At 47.0% G+C, this 13180-nt stretch overlaps 1 protein-coding gene across 1 annotated transcript in view; it reads left to right on the forward strand.

The window, feature by feature from the left end:
* PAMR1 (peptidase domain containing associated with muscle regeneration 1) overlaps nucleotides 1-13180 on the forward strand; it is a 77799-nt gene that overhangs the window by 30993 nt on the left and 33626 nt on the right. The window contains exon 4 of the mRNA XM_027562665.1: nucleotides 11971-12085. Coding sequence (XP_027418466.1) covers nucleotides 11971-12085 — 115 coding nt within the window. The remainder of the gene's footprint in view (nucleotides 1-11970; nucleotides 12086-13180) is intronic.

The following is a 13180-nucleotide window of genomic DNA, read 5'->3' on the forward strand; positions in this document are numbered from 1 at the left end:
AGGAAAATACCTAAGACACCTAAGTCTGTGTGATTTCAGACCCCTTGTCTCACCTACCTCCTACTGGTGAACTCTTCTGTAGCTCTGTCTTCTCTGCAAGCAGCATATGAAGTCTCTAATGAGAGCAGAGTAGAAGGGAAGCTGAGGCTTGAGAGTACCAAAATTTGGGGAGAGCCACCTGATGAATGAGGAAATGTGTCAGCTACCAAAAAGTTAAAGCATGCCCAAGCATGGCCAAGGACCCAGTGGAAGCTGGAACTAATGTGTAGGTGATGCAGCCTGGACAGGTGGGTGATACTCAGCAGCAGCATGGTAGCAGAGGTGAATAAAAGCAGTCACATGGTTGACCTAAGAGTTGGCAGAGACGTGACTGTCCAGGGGTCCAGCATGGGCAGGACACAAAACCCAAATGAACCTGGTAAAGAAAATAGAGACTGGAGGTGTCGGTGAGATGGAAAAGCAGGCTCAGTGGTAATAAAGCCACCGAACATGTAGATGAAAGAGGTATTGTGGTCAGAGAGTAGAATTTCTAAGTCAAAGCTTTCACAGGTGGTGGTGATAGTGTGTTCATATGTATTAGTCAGTTTGGGGGGCATAAGAGTCACCCTCAAAAGGATAGATGTGTATTTTTCTCTATCATGCATCTGTGAGTTGGCTGGGGTTTAACTGGTGTCAGCTGGGTTGGCCTGGGTTGAACTCTAGAGTTCGGAGCTCAGACCACAGCGGGCAGTTTGGGGTATGATCTGCTTTGAGTGTGTCACAGAAGCACAAGCAGTCAAGCCAAACACACGGCCACATTCCTGGCCTCTGCTCTCACCACGTTCACTTATATTCTAAGCAAGTCACGTGGCTGAGCCACAAATCAGTCAAGTATGAGAGTATATTCTACCTCAAACAAAAGGATACAAGTATTTCCTAAACAATACTCTAAACACTGTGAGTGAGTTTGTTTAGAGGACAGGGCAGAGAAGGGGAAGAATATTTGCATGCAGGAAGTCAAAGACAGAGGACTGCATTTTCCCAAAGAAATCCTGTAGATGTATCTTTCCAAATAGTACCTGTTGGTTGAGTCTTGCGTTTAGCCTCAGTTTAACAGCCGACTGTGTAGGTCTGTTTGGTCTGGATTGGTGATGGTTTCCATGTATAGGATCGAACTTTCTCAAGGACAGCAGAATTGGCTCAGGGCAATGGGTCACCACCACTAGGCAGGCAAAGTGGAGTACGCATGCCCCCATTCATTAAAAAGAAGTAATGAATAGATCTACCCATCCATTCAAAAATATTGAAGGACAGAGAAACCTGGCGAGCTGCAGCTCACAGGGCTGCTAAGAGTTGGACACAACTTAGCAACTGAACAAACAACAATCCATTCAAACAATGCTTCTTGAAAGAATGTTCTTCTATGTGCAATGATGAGCAAGACAGATGTAGTCACTGCCATTTTAGAACCTGAAATTTAGAGAAGAGAGACAAAAAGAATGTGGTCAATGCTGTGAAACAAACAAAGCAATGATCATACTCCTATTCCATTCTGTGTTGGCTCAGTTATGCTTGTTCAATTCCATGGTGAAAGCCTCATTACATGCAGTGTATGTTTACCTGATCACAGCCACATACACAAAGAGAGCATTTCTTATGGATCACTAGGCACGTCACCAGGGGAAACAGGGAACCCTCCATGAGTTTACAATACATTCGTGGAAACAGGACTTGACCATAAGACATCAACATGATGTTATTAGGTTCTCATCACCTACAGCTCATACTAAATAAATGCAAGGGGAATTCCCAGGCAGAAGTAATTCATTTCAGTATTTGTTGACTGTCTGCCCTGCTGACTAGGCAGGCAGGATGCTGCCTGCCTCTATTAAGGGGCAGCTGAACACCTGGGTGGTCTGTGCATGGTTGGGGCACAGTGCTGGAGCCATGTGGCAGTGCAAGCATTTGCCCAGTAGATGGCGCCCAAGTGATCCTTTCAGATCATTTAATTCTGGAGGAGGAGGGCTTCTTGCTGAAGACCGTTGTAGAACCCTGGCACCTTTTCCTGAGTGCCATATAGAACCTTAGAAGAAAGGAGGAGTGCCAGGCAAATGCCAGAAAGGATCACAGTGTTTATATTTTAATTATAGACCTTTCAGCACTGAGCCGACGTGGTAGCACCTTTATTTACTCACTGTCTTTGACAATGCTCGTCACAGATGGTTTTGACCCAACTCTTTACAGTCTTAACATCCATTATGTGATCGATTCACTCATAACCATCGACAAGTTACATTAAGCAAGAGAACTGGAGAAGGGCTGGAGGTCACTGAGCCCAGGGGAAAACTTTCTTCACATTTTCCTGGCCAGGAGAGATTGGTTTAGTAATCGCAGAATATTCAGAGGAGTGATTCCTTTTTTCTCCAGTTTTTTACTTTGAAAAGTTTTAAATACACAGAGTTGAAAGAATACTACATTCATTCTTTACCTGGATTCACCCGTTATTATAATTTTCCCACATTTGTCTTCTCTCTCTTCCTCTGTACTGTGAGCTCATGAATTTTCATTTTTTTCCCCTTAATCCTATCGTCCTCTTTTTGATGCTTAAATTGTCCCAGAACTGGCCACCAAAGTCCCTTTAAGGTGACTTCGCTGCCTCATTCTGTGAGCACTTCCTTGCTTCTTGGCACTGCCCCCACCCGCTCAGGGTTTCAAGTTCACCTTGATTTTTATGTGCAAGTCCTGAAATGAGCCATTTCTCCAATCCTGGTTCCTGTTGTGGGGAATGATATTTAGGAACTGTGACCTGGCGCTGGCAATGAGAGGCACTGATCTCCAAAGTTAAAATCAAGGCGTCCTTTCAAAGCTTCTTAAACTGGAAAGTTGAGTTCTTAAGTGGAACCACTCTGCCGACTTCCAGAGTGAAGTTTATTTAACTTGGCCTTCAGACCAAGTTTCTAAGCCACTAAATGAGATGAGCAGGAGAGGGCCTGAGAGCCTCCTGGATGTCACGCTTCCAGGTAGCACTGAAGTGATGCCAACACTTCAGGCCCCAAAGGGTCTCGGGGAGGTAGGAAGGTTAGGAGAGCAACCTAGATGAGAGAGGGTTTGTGGGGAGAGCTTAATAGGCCTGGGATACTTTTTATTTCCTTAGTCATATTGTAGATAGACACAGAGGAGCAGAGGAACGGGCCTTCAGTGGTGACCAAAATGTGGGGGTGGAATATCAGAGGGGAGCATGGTTTGTGCTGGCTGGTCCAGGAATGATTGAGAGTCGATGAGAAAGACAGAGAGAAGGAGATAGAGAGGGAGAGAAGGAGGGAGGAAAAGAGAGAGAGAAAGAGAAAGAAGGAAGGAAGGAAGGAAGGAAGGAAGGAAGGAGGGGAGGGGAAGAAGAGGCCCACAAAGCTGGGTGTCACTGATTTACTCATCTCTGGAGCTGTACTGCTGGGGAAGAGTAGAGTCGCCTGGGTGGAGTTACTGAAAACTGGCTCGTGGAAGTCTGGGCTTCTGTGTCCTGGCACCTCCAGGAAAGGAACAGTGCTCAATTTGGTACAAATCGAGGATGGTATTATGTGATGGTTAATAGCTGGGCTTGAAACCAGGCTTTTAATCTGTAGGACCTGGATTTTAATCTGTTTCATGACTCCTTCTGTGACTTTGGCAATGCCACCCAATCTTTGTAAATCTCAGCTTCCTCATTTACAAAATGGGGGAAATAACAGTGCCCCATCAGAGGATTTAATGAAGGATTAATGTGAGGGTTAAATGAAGTGCTATCTATGAAATTCCTTAATAGAGAGTCTGGAACATAGTAAGTGCTTGATAAATGGTAGCTGCTATTCGTATTATTACTAAATCAGAGCCTTGAAGGGTGCTCTTTGTCTTTTCTTTGTTGGGAAGGAAATCAGTGTGGGGCCACAGAGGAAAAATACTAAAACAGAACTCCCTAAGAAAGAAGAGGATATATGCTGGCCATGAGGAGATTAGGGTGGCCCCAGTGGTAAGGAATCCATCTGCCAATGCAGGAGGTGCAGGAGACGTGGGTTTGATCCCTGGGTCGGGAAGATCCTCTGGAGGTGGAAATGGCAGCCCACCCAGTATTCTTGCCCAGAGAATTCCGTGGACAGAGGAGCCTGGCAGGCTGTAGTCCATGGGTCGCAAAGAGTCGGACGCGACTGAGCACAGCACACGGGAGGCTGCTTTCCAGGACAAGCATTGTATGTGTGGCGAATAGCTTTTCGTACGTTATGTGCTGAAGTTCTTGATTCTAGAGAATTGACGTTTGAACTCCTGCAGATGATTTTATGTTATTAAAGAGCTCATCGATTATTGCTCAACTTCTGGTTTGGGTGGAGAGGGATATGAAAAAGGCCTTCCTTCCTGTTCAAACAGCAAGAAATCACTCTAAATCAAAGGAAATTCAGAACGTACTTTAAAGCCCTCTCATATCTATGAACACAGAATCTAAAAGAAACTAAACTCCATAGGAAAAAGCTCTTCCTAGGAGAGCAAGTGATGCAGGATACGTCTTACCTGAGGCCAGCTACTGAGGTCAGGGCCAGGGCAGGTGAAGGCCTGCCTGAGAAGGAGGAGGACCCAGCCAGACTTGGGATGAGCCTGTGGGCTGGCCTATTGAACTTACATCTAAAAAATACCCCCAAACAAAGATTACCCTATCCACTGAGACTTCTCATTAGTGAAATTTTGTTGAGCAAGCAGAAGCTGGGGGTGAGGCTAGAAAGCAGAAGATCTTGGAATATTGTTGTCATTTTCCAGTTTCAAAAATTTGTCATCTCAGAGTCTCATGGTCTCACAGGATCAAAGATTCCTGAACTCACAGTCATGGAAGTGCAGGAAGTTGGGCAGGGGGAGTGTTGAAAATCAAAAATAAGTTTTCTAAGGTTCCCACTGCTTGACTTTCAAGATGCTTCTCGAGGGATTATAGCTTCAGCCCTGCCCCAAACCACCTTGCTTCCTGATTTGATCAAATTGATCAGTACCTCATTCTACCTGCCTAATGGAGGAAAAGATATTACCAATCAAAAGAAAATATGTCTTTTCTGTTGTGAATAAGCAAGAAGAGAATAGGACCAATAGTCAAGAGAAAGATCAGTCAAGAGAAACACACCACATGGGATCAACTATTAGAATTTTCAGACAAGGAGTTTTAAATAATTTAAAAATGAATATATTAAAGGATCTGCAAGAAAAGGTAATTATAATGGATGAAGAGATGCGAAAATTGAGAATAGATTTAGAAAGCATTAATAAGAACCAAAAGGAAATCCCAGAACAGAACACATTGTAATATTTGAAATTAAAAAATCATCAGAGGGGTTAACAGCTGATTGATCATGATGGAAGACAGGATCAGAGAATGTAAATACAGGCTGGTAGAAATCAACCAAACTGAAGCACAGAGAAAAGAAAAAATATTTAGTTGTCTAATTTTTTATGCTGCTCAAACCCAGTCCTCGACTTTTGAATTGGATCGTCAGGGTTATCTCAGTGTATGCTTTTTTTGTGAAGATTGTGATGAATCTGGAGGAGAAAAACCTTTTTGCAACAAAGTGGCAGATAGTATTTTTGCTGGACAATGGTTTCAACTGAACGGATAGGCCATTTGGTACAGTATTGGGAAGAGGATTCGAAAATGGTTTGATTGGGCAGGAAGAGGCTTGATACAATTTGGCAGAGTCATTCATTCAGTTAATTAATTAAGCACATATTTCATGCATATAGAGGTGAGCAAGACAGACAAAGGTCCTTGCTTTCATGGAACTGTGTCATGGAGGAAGCACACACTTAAGCAACCATTCTAAAGTATTAGATTGATTGGAACTATAGGCCAGATCACAGAGTGAGCCATGAAGTCATTTCTAGAGAGCCAGTGAAGACGTGAGCCCCTGGTAAAAGCTATCACTTAGCACAACTTTACTTTCACTTTTCACTTTCATGCATTAGAGAAGGAAATGGCAACCCACTCCAGTATTCTTGCATGGAGAATCCCAGGGATGGGGGAGCCTGGTGGGCTGCCATCTATGGGGTCACACAGAGTCAGACACGACTCAAGTGACATAGCAGCAGCAGCAGCACTCTTTATGAACCAGACAATGTTCAAGTACCTTCATGTATGAACCATTCATCCTCATCCAGCCTTTTACAGGTGAGGGCTTCGAGGCACAGAGAGGCTGAGTCACTTTACCTGCTGTCTTACAGCTGTTATGTGGCAGAGCCAAGATGCCAGTTCAGAAGCTGGGCCCCGGAGTCCAGTCCCTCTTCCTCTGAACTAAGCTATTTCTTGAAGTGAGAGGCCCTTGAGGTCCTCACTCCAAGCACCTGTCTGAGGGATGAGCAGGTCAGGGTAGGATGAACCAAATCACATGGGCAGTATCAGCTTCCTTCTTGCTCCCTGTCTGGTGTGTGGGTCATTCCCATGTCATTATCCAGGCTTTTGTTCTGCCATCCCTGTCTAGGCTCCTGGGCCTAAAGGCTTTAGAGCTTTAGCCAATGATGCAAAGAGGCTCTTAGGAGACCTGGAGCAGTGGATCAGAACCTGGGCTGCCACCTGTGATTCTTTTGCCAAATTTGTGTCTCAGATCCAGACAAGACTTGAGAAATGACAGTGTTAGCTGCCATTTATTGTTTATGTGTGCCAGGCACTTTGCTAAATGCTTCACATACAGTAACTATCTCATTTAATCCTTAAATAATAAATCAGCAACAACAGCGTGGTTGTAGCTACTCCTGTTATTTCCAAATGAGGGACGATCAGCTTGGAAAATCTGAAGAACTTGTCTGGGGTCATACAGCTAGGAAAAATCTGAACTGAGATTAGGACCTGGTCTGGCTTCCAGGGGCTTCCCAGGTGGCGATAATGGTTAAAGAGCCCGCTTCCCAGTGCAGGAGACATAAGAGACATGGGTTTGATCCCTGGGTTGGGATGATCCCCTGGAGGAGAGCATGGCAATCCACTCCAGTATTCTTGCCTGGAGAATCCCCTGGACAGAGGAGCCTGGGGGGCTACAGTCCACAGGGTCACACAGAGTCAGAGGTGGCTGAAGTGACTTAGCATGCCCACACACACATGCATCAGTGGTTAGGACTCCAAGCTTTCACTGCTGAGGGTGTGGGTCAATCCCTGGTCAGGCAGCTAAGATCTTGCAAGTTGTGGAGCATGGCGAAAAAAAAAAAAGAAGCTAACAGAATTCTTTCTTTAGTCCTCCTTGCCCCCAGCCTAAAGGAAAGATTTAAAAAAAAAAAAAAAAAATCCACTGCTTCTCAGAAGCGCCCCTCCCTCTTTTGTCCCCCAGCTGGAGATAAGGACACTTGTCAGAATGCTGGGGGTGTTCACTGCTTTTGGGAAGCTTCCAGCTCTCGTTCTAGTTTGGAAATTCATGAAGATTTCCTTTCAGCTCTGTCGAAGCAGAGTCTATCCAGCTCTCTCTCCTGTTTGGGTTTGTAGCAAGGACAGGGGAGGAGGCAGGCTTGGAGATGAGTCCAGGATTTGAGATCCCAAGGGCCAGTCTGGCATGGCTGGCAAAATCCCCTACATACACGCACGCACGCACATGCACACCTCTTCTCCTGCAGCCAGACGTGGTCAGGGAATCCGAGCACGTTGTCCGGGCCCTTGCCACTCCCGTCTTTCAGCCCCAGGACCACCTGCTTGGTTGGCCAGCCGCACTTCATTAGTGAGGACACTTGGCTGTGTTCAGCCCTAGACAGAGGGTGCAGTGAGTCTGCCCTGCACCCAGCTCCTTGGACTCCCCGTGGGGGTGGGAGTGAGATGGGGGCTGAAGGAGCCCCTTGGTGTGAGGAGGGCATGGGGTGCCTTCTGCTTTGCCCGGTGCCCACTAACTGCGCCCCCCGCCCCTCCCCCTGCAGAGCACATTTCTGAGAAGTGGCCTCTGTGTCTCTGGCTGCTTGGAACTTGCACCCTGTCTTGAGGCCGACTCTGCCCTCCCCTCCAGAGACAGAAGGGAAACATCATGAAGGACCCGGCTGTTGCGTGTGGTTGGGAATCCTGGCTGTTTCTGAAGGACAGCCCCTGGTCTCCAGGAACCAGTGGTCTCACATCTCACGTGGCCAGGGGCCAGCACCCGGGTTGGGGGTGGGACCCCGAGTACTCCCCAGGCCATAAGACCCTCAGGCTGGCCAAAGCCTGCTGGCTCCCCCAGATCTGAGACGGGGAGAGGGGATCTGAAAGTGACACTGCTGTCTGATTCCAGGGAGGAAACCAGAAGTTGGCTGGCAGCATCTGCTGCCGGTTCTAACTTGGGGTCCCTGCGGGAGGTTTGCTGCGGAGCTGGGACTTAACACCTTGTGGTGGGGAAGCTGCCAGTCCCCGGGGGGGCGGAGGCTGTGCAGGAAGGTTTCTTTTTTTGTCTCTCACACCCCGTGTATCACTTCCATAGCCGGGCAGCAGATGGGCGGATGGGGGCGATGAGGAGTGTGAGGTGTGCAGGAAGAAGGCACGTGCATTTCCAATAGCTCGACGGGGAGGGGGACGGGCAAAGATTCAATGTATTTGGGAACGGGGGTGGGAAATCCTGCCGCTTCAAAATGGTGCGGGAGAAGGCTGGGTCAGGAAACCCTAAGACAGGTTAATGTACTAGCAGAGATCCAGCGCTGGTACTAGGCAGATTCACGTTCAAGTCCTTGATCTGCCACCAACTAGCAACAGCTAACATTTGCTGGTTTTTCTGCTAAGGGCTTTCGGTGTGCATAATCTGATTCACATCTCACAAAACGAATGGGGTAGATGCCAGTTTTATTCCCATTTGGCTCAGGTCTGGTGAGGTTCTGAGAGATGCCGTAACTCACCGAAGGCCACACAGCTGGTGACTCTAAGGTTGAGACCCATACTGAGAGGGGACTCCGACGTCCCCTGGCAACCACTGCTCTACAGCTAGAACAGTCATCTGCCACCTTCCGACTCCCTGGCTGTCTGGCCATGGGGATACCTAACTTCTCCCATCCTTAGGGTTCCTCGTCTGGGGGATGGGGAGATAAATGTCATTCGCCCAGCTTTCTTTTCTTAACTTTTTATTTTATATTGGGGTATAGCCAGTTAACAATGTTGTGGTAGTTTCAGGTGAACAGCAGAGCAACTCAGCCATACGTATCAGTTCAGTTCAGTTCAGTTGCTCAGTCGTGTCCAACTCTTTGCAACCCCATGAATCGCAGCACGCCAGGCCTCCCTGTCCATCACTAACTCCCATATACCTGTGTCCATTCTCCCCCAAACTCCCCTCCCATCCAGGCTGCCACATACCATTGAGCAAAATTTCCTGTGTACACAGTAGAACCTTGTCGTTATCCATTTTAAATATAGCAGTGTGTCGTGTATTCCCTTAGGAACTGTCTGTAAATGTGCAAAATGTGAAATTAAGGCGTGTGTGCTGCATGCTTAGTCGTTCCAGTTGTGTCCAACTCTCTGCGACCCTATGGACCATGGCTGCCAGGCTCCTCTGTCCATGAATGATTAGTGAATACTCTGCCAGGACCCTGGCTGTCCTCCTGGGCCAGGCCTATTTTCTCCTCACTCCTTTCTCTCCTATCCACCCCCTCCCCAAGGATGAACTAAACCAATCTCTCCATCTACCTCAGCTATCTCCAAGCTTTCTTGTGAGGATTAAACCAGAGAAGGTGTAAGCCTTTTAGCCAGTCCCTGGCCTGTCACAATGTCATCGTTCATTCATTCAACAGCTCTTTATTGAGCACGTGTTCTGTGCCAGTTTCCGTTCTAGGCATACAAACTGGAGGGGTGCTAGCTCTGCCAAAGGGAGTGAGCAAATAAGCTAGAAAATTTCCAGTAGCGATGTCCATTATGAAGAAAACAAAATCAAGTAATGGCAGTGACCGTAGAAATATGAAGGTCTGTTTTAGCTGGGTGGTCCAGGAAGGCCTCTTTGAAGAAGTAGCAGTTGAGCTTAATTCCCAAAGGGAGGAGACGTGGAAGAGGATGAACCTTCTAGGTTAAGGAAGCAGTGGGTGCGAGGCCTGGGGTTGGGACAGGAAGGGGGCCGTGTGGCTGGCTCAGAGTGAGGACTGGGTGGGTGGTGGTGGAGGCTGAACAGAGGGCAGGGCCGTGGATGCTGTGGGGAGGTGAGCTACAGGGCGCAGTCTTTGGAGGGGCGAGTCGAGAGAGTAATGTGATCTCATTCATGTATTTAAATGGTAGCTTTGGCAGCTATATGGGGAATGGAAAGTTGGGAGAAAAGGATGGATGCAGGGAGACTGAGATCACAGAGAGACGATGGAGGCCCGGCCAAATCCAGAGACTCACATGGAAAGGGGCGAGGGATGCTTCCCACGCGGAAATAGAAGCAATAAACATCCTAATGATGAGATGCCTTGGGCAACCTAGCAGTCAATTTTGCAAAAATCACACACCTCAGACCTCACAGCTTATTGAAAACAGAGTTTAAGCTATATTCCTACCACTGTAGAAATATTACCACCATCATCTTGCCATGAGGTACCATCCACTGATGTTCATGTTTTTCTTTTGAGCTTGGGAATTTATTGGGGGAGGTTATTAAAGATAACTGAAGGTCTGGAGTTTATGATGTCAAACTGAGTTCTGTGTAGATAGGGTTAAAGAAGCTTCTCCTATAGCGGGGCGGGTAGTAAATAGTTACATTTTTGTGGATTCTGCTGTCTTGTTTTGCAGCTACTCAAGTCTGTCATTGTGGCTGGAAACCAACCTTAAACAATGCATTAAAAATGTATGTGGCTCTGTTCCAATAAAACTTCATTTAAAATATAGGCAGTGAGCTGCATTTGGCCCATGGATCATAGTGTGCCAACTCTGGCAGAAAATATAGTTTATTTACATGACCGAGATAATTTTTTCCCTACAACGAGGGTACAGACCTCTGCTTATCTCGACGCTAGAGATGTGATGTAATTGAATGGAGACTGTTCTGTGGTTTTCAAATCGTGGGGATTCCTTGGAACCAGCTCAGGGGACCGAGGTGATAGTGAGGATGGAGGGCTTGGGGTCCCAGCTTCTACTTCAACCAGGACCCCCTGTTGGATTCATTTTTTTTTTAATTAAATTGGTGGTCTTCATAAGAGTTTGGGGGGGGGGGGGAAGGGTCTTGGGAGCCAGGAAAAAAATCGAAAATCACTAATCCAATTGGACTGGTTGGAGTTCATGTCCCGCTTCTGGTATTTGCATTAGAGAGGTGCTTCCCTGGTGGCTCAGGTGGTAAACAATCTCCCTGCAATGCCGAAGACCCAGGTTCCATCCCTGGGTCAGAAAGATCCCTTGGAGAATGGAATGGCTACCCACTCCGGTATTCTGGCCTGGAGAATTCCATGGACAGAGGAGCCTGGTGGGCTACAGTCTATAGAGTCGCAAAGAGTCAGACACAACTGAGCGACTAATGCTTTCGCTATTGCATAATTGCTCATAGAACAAATTAATACATACATTTTCTAACTGGATGGAGGCACGTAAAAAGGAGTTGCTTTGGGATTATATGTGTGGATTGAGGGTGTGCAGGGGACACAGAGCAGAGGGGCTTACGTAAATTTAGACGCTGAACAAAGGCCACAGTGTCCCAGGCAGAGCTGCTGGGAGGGCCAACTTTCTGAGCCTTGTAAGGTGGCGGCAGCAGGCTGGGGTGTGGCAGTCTTGGAGAGGTAGGATGAGGGTGGCTTGGACCTCACATTCAGACACAGCTAGGTTTTAAATCTCTGCTCTGTCGCTTAATAGCTAGACAAATTATTTAATCTCTGGTTATCCATTTTTCCATCTGGAAAACTGGAATGATGCTATTTCCCTTCTCAAGCTGTTGGGTTAAATGAATGAATAATTCATTGCCAGTTGCTGAGCATATCGCCAGGGGCTTGAGAAATAGAAATATCCTTCTCCATTCTGTTTTTAGGGGCGTGGATGAGCTCAGAGGCTTCGAGACCTTTTACCGTCTCTTTCCTGTTGACTCCAATTTCTATGCCTCAATCTTCTCTTCTCAGGATGTGGCCAGGTTCTACGTGTTCCAAAGGGTCAGATTTTGTTGGAGAGCTACCCCCTGAATGCTCACTGTGAGTGGACCATTCACGCCAAACCTGGATTTATCATCCAACTCAGGTAAGGGGCTGCGGTCAGAATTATGGAACCTGAGGTTTGAGGAAGTGCAGTAACAAAACCAAAGGTCCTGGACCCTAGTAATCAGGGCTAACCATCTACATTTTATTCTTGAAAGCAGAAAATGTATATTAGAGCCTTTCTGTTTACCTCTTAGTGATTTTGTGGGATAAGGCCTGGGTAAGACGACCACCAATTAAATGCTTGTCCTTCACTGACTGCAGACAGTGGGGCTCAGGTGATGATGACCCCAGGAAGACACCAATATGTCAGAACACAGCACTGAGAGCAACCTGCCCACCGATAACCTTGACCAGGTCACCTAATTCACTTAGTACTGGCTGGATTCTATGGAAGGGGAGGAAATAAGGCCAGGCCTAACCTTCAAGGACTTTGTACTCTAGATTGGGGTTTATGTTTGTCACAGCTTCTTTCATTGCTGTTCTCAGAAACCAACCACCACCTCCACAACCAATAAGCTGATTCTTTCATTTGTGTGGACGATAAGCCGTTCATCTTATGGAACGTTGGGGTCCACAGAAATGTTTAATTCATGCCATGGACCCAGTTGTAACTAGAGATAAATAACACAAGTGCATCCTGCTTTGTGAGAACTGTTCACTGCTGCATCCAGGAGCCTGGAACAGGACATGGTACACACGACAGGTGCTCGATAGACCCTTCCTGCATAGATAAAGTTGAAAGATCTGCTCCCTGTTGCCAGTGTTTCTCCTCTCTCCTGGCAGACACCTCTAGTCTTCCTCTTTAGTAAAGCAGAGTGGCCCACTCAGCCCAGGACTTTTAGGGACGTTGTCACCTAGCTCTTCCCTTTTCTAACTCATGGAGATGTTGGCGGTGATGGAAATCTCTAATCTTCTAGAGCACAGGCTTCCAATCGGTGTTTTCTGGGTGGATTGATGCACCCAGAGGTTCCCTTATGTCAGCTGGCTCCTCGATGGCACTCTGTTGTGCAGGAGGGGCAACACGGTACCCCACATCGAGAGGATCCAGAACTCAGGTCCCTTTCCCAACCCGCGCATCAAAGCCACCCTTTAGTTGCTGGTCTTCTTGTTCCCTGAGGTCCTGGGGTTAGGATTA

Source organism: Bos indicus x Bos taurus, chromosome 15 (assembly GCF_003369695.1).
Source record: "Bos indicus x Bos taurus breed Angus x Brahman F1 hybrid chromosome 15, Bos_hybrid_MaternalHap_v2.0, whole genome shotgun sequence".
In the NCBI taxonomy this organism is placed as follows: domain Eukaryota; kingdom Metazoa; phylum Chordata; class Mammalia; order Artiodactyla; family Bovidae; genus Bos; species Bos indicus x Bos taurus.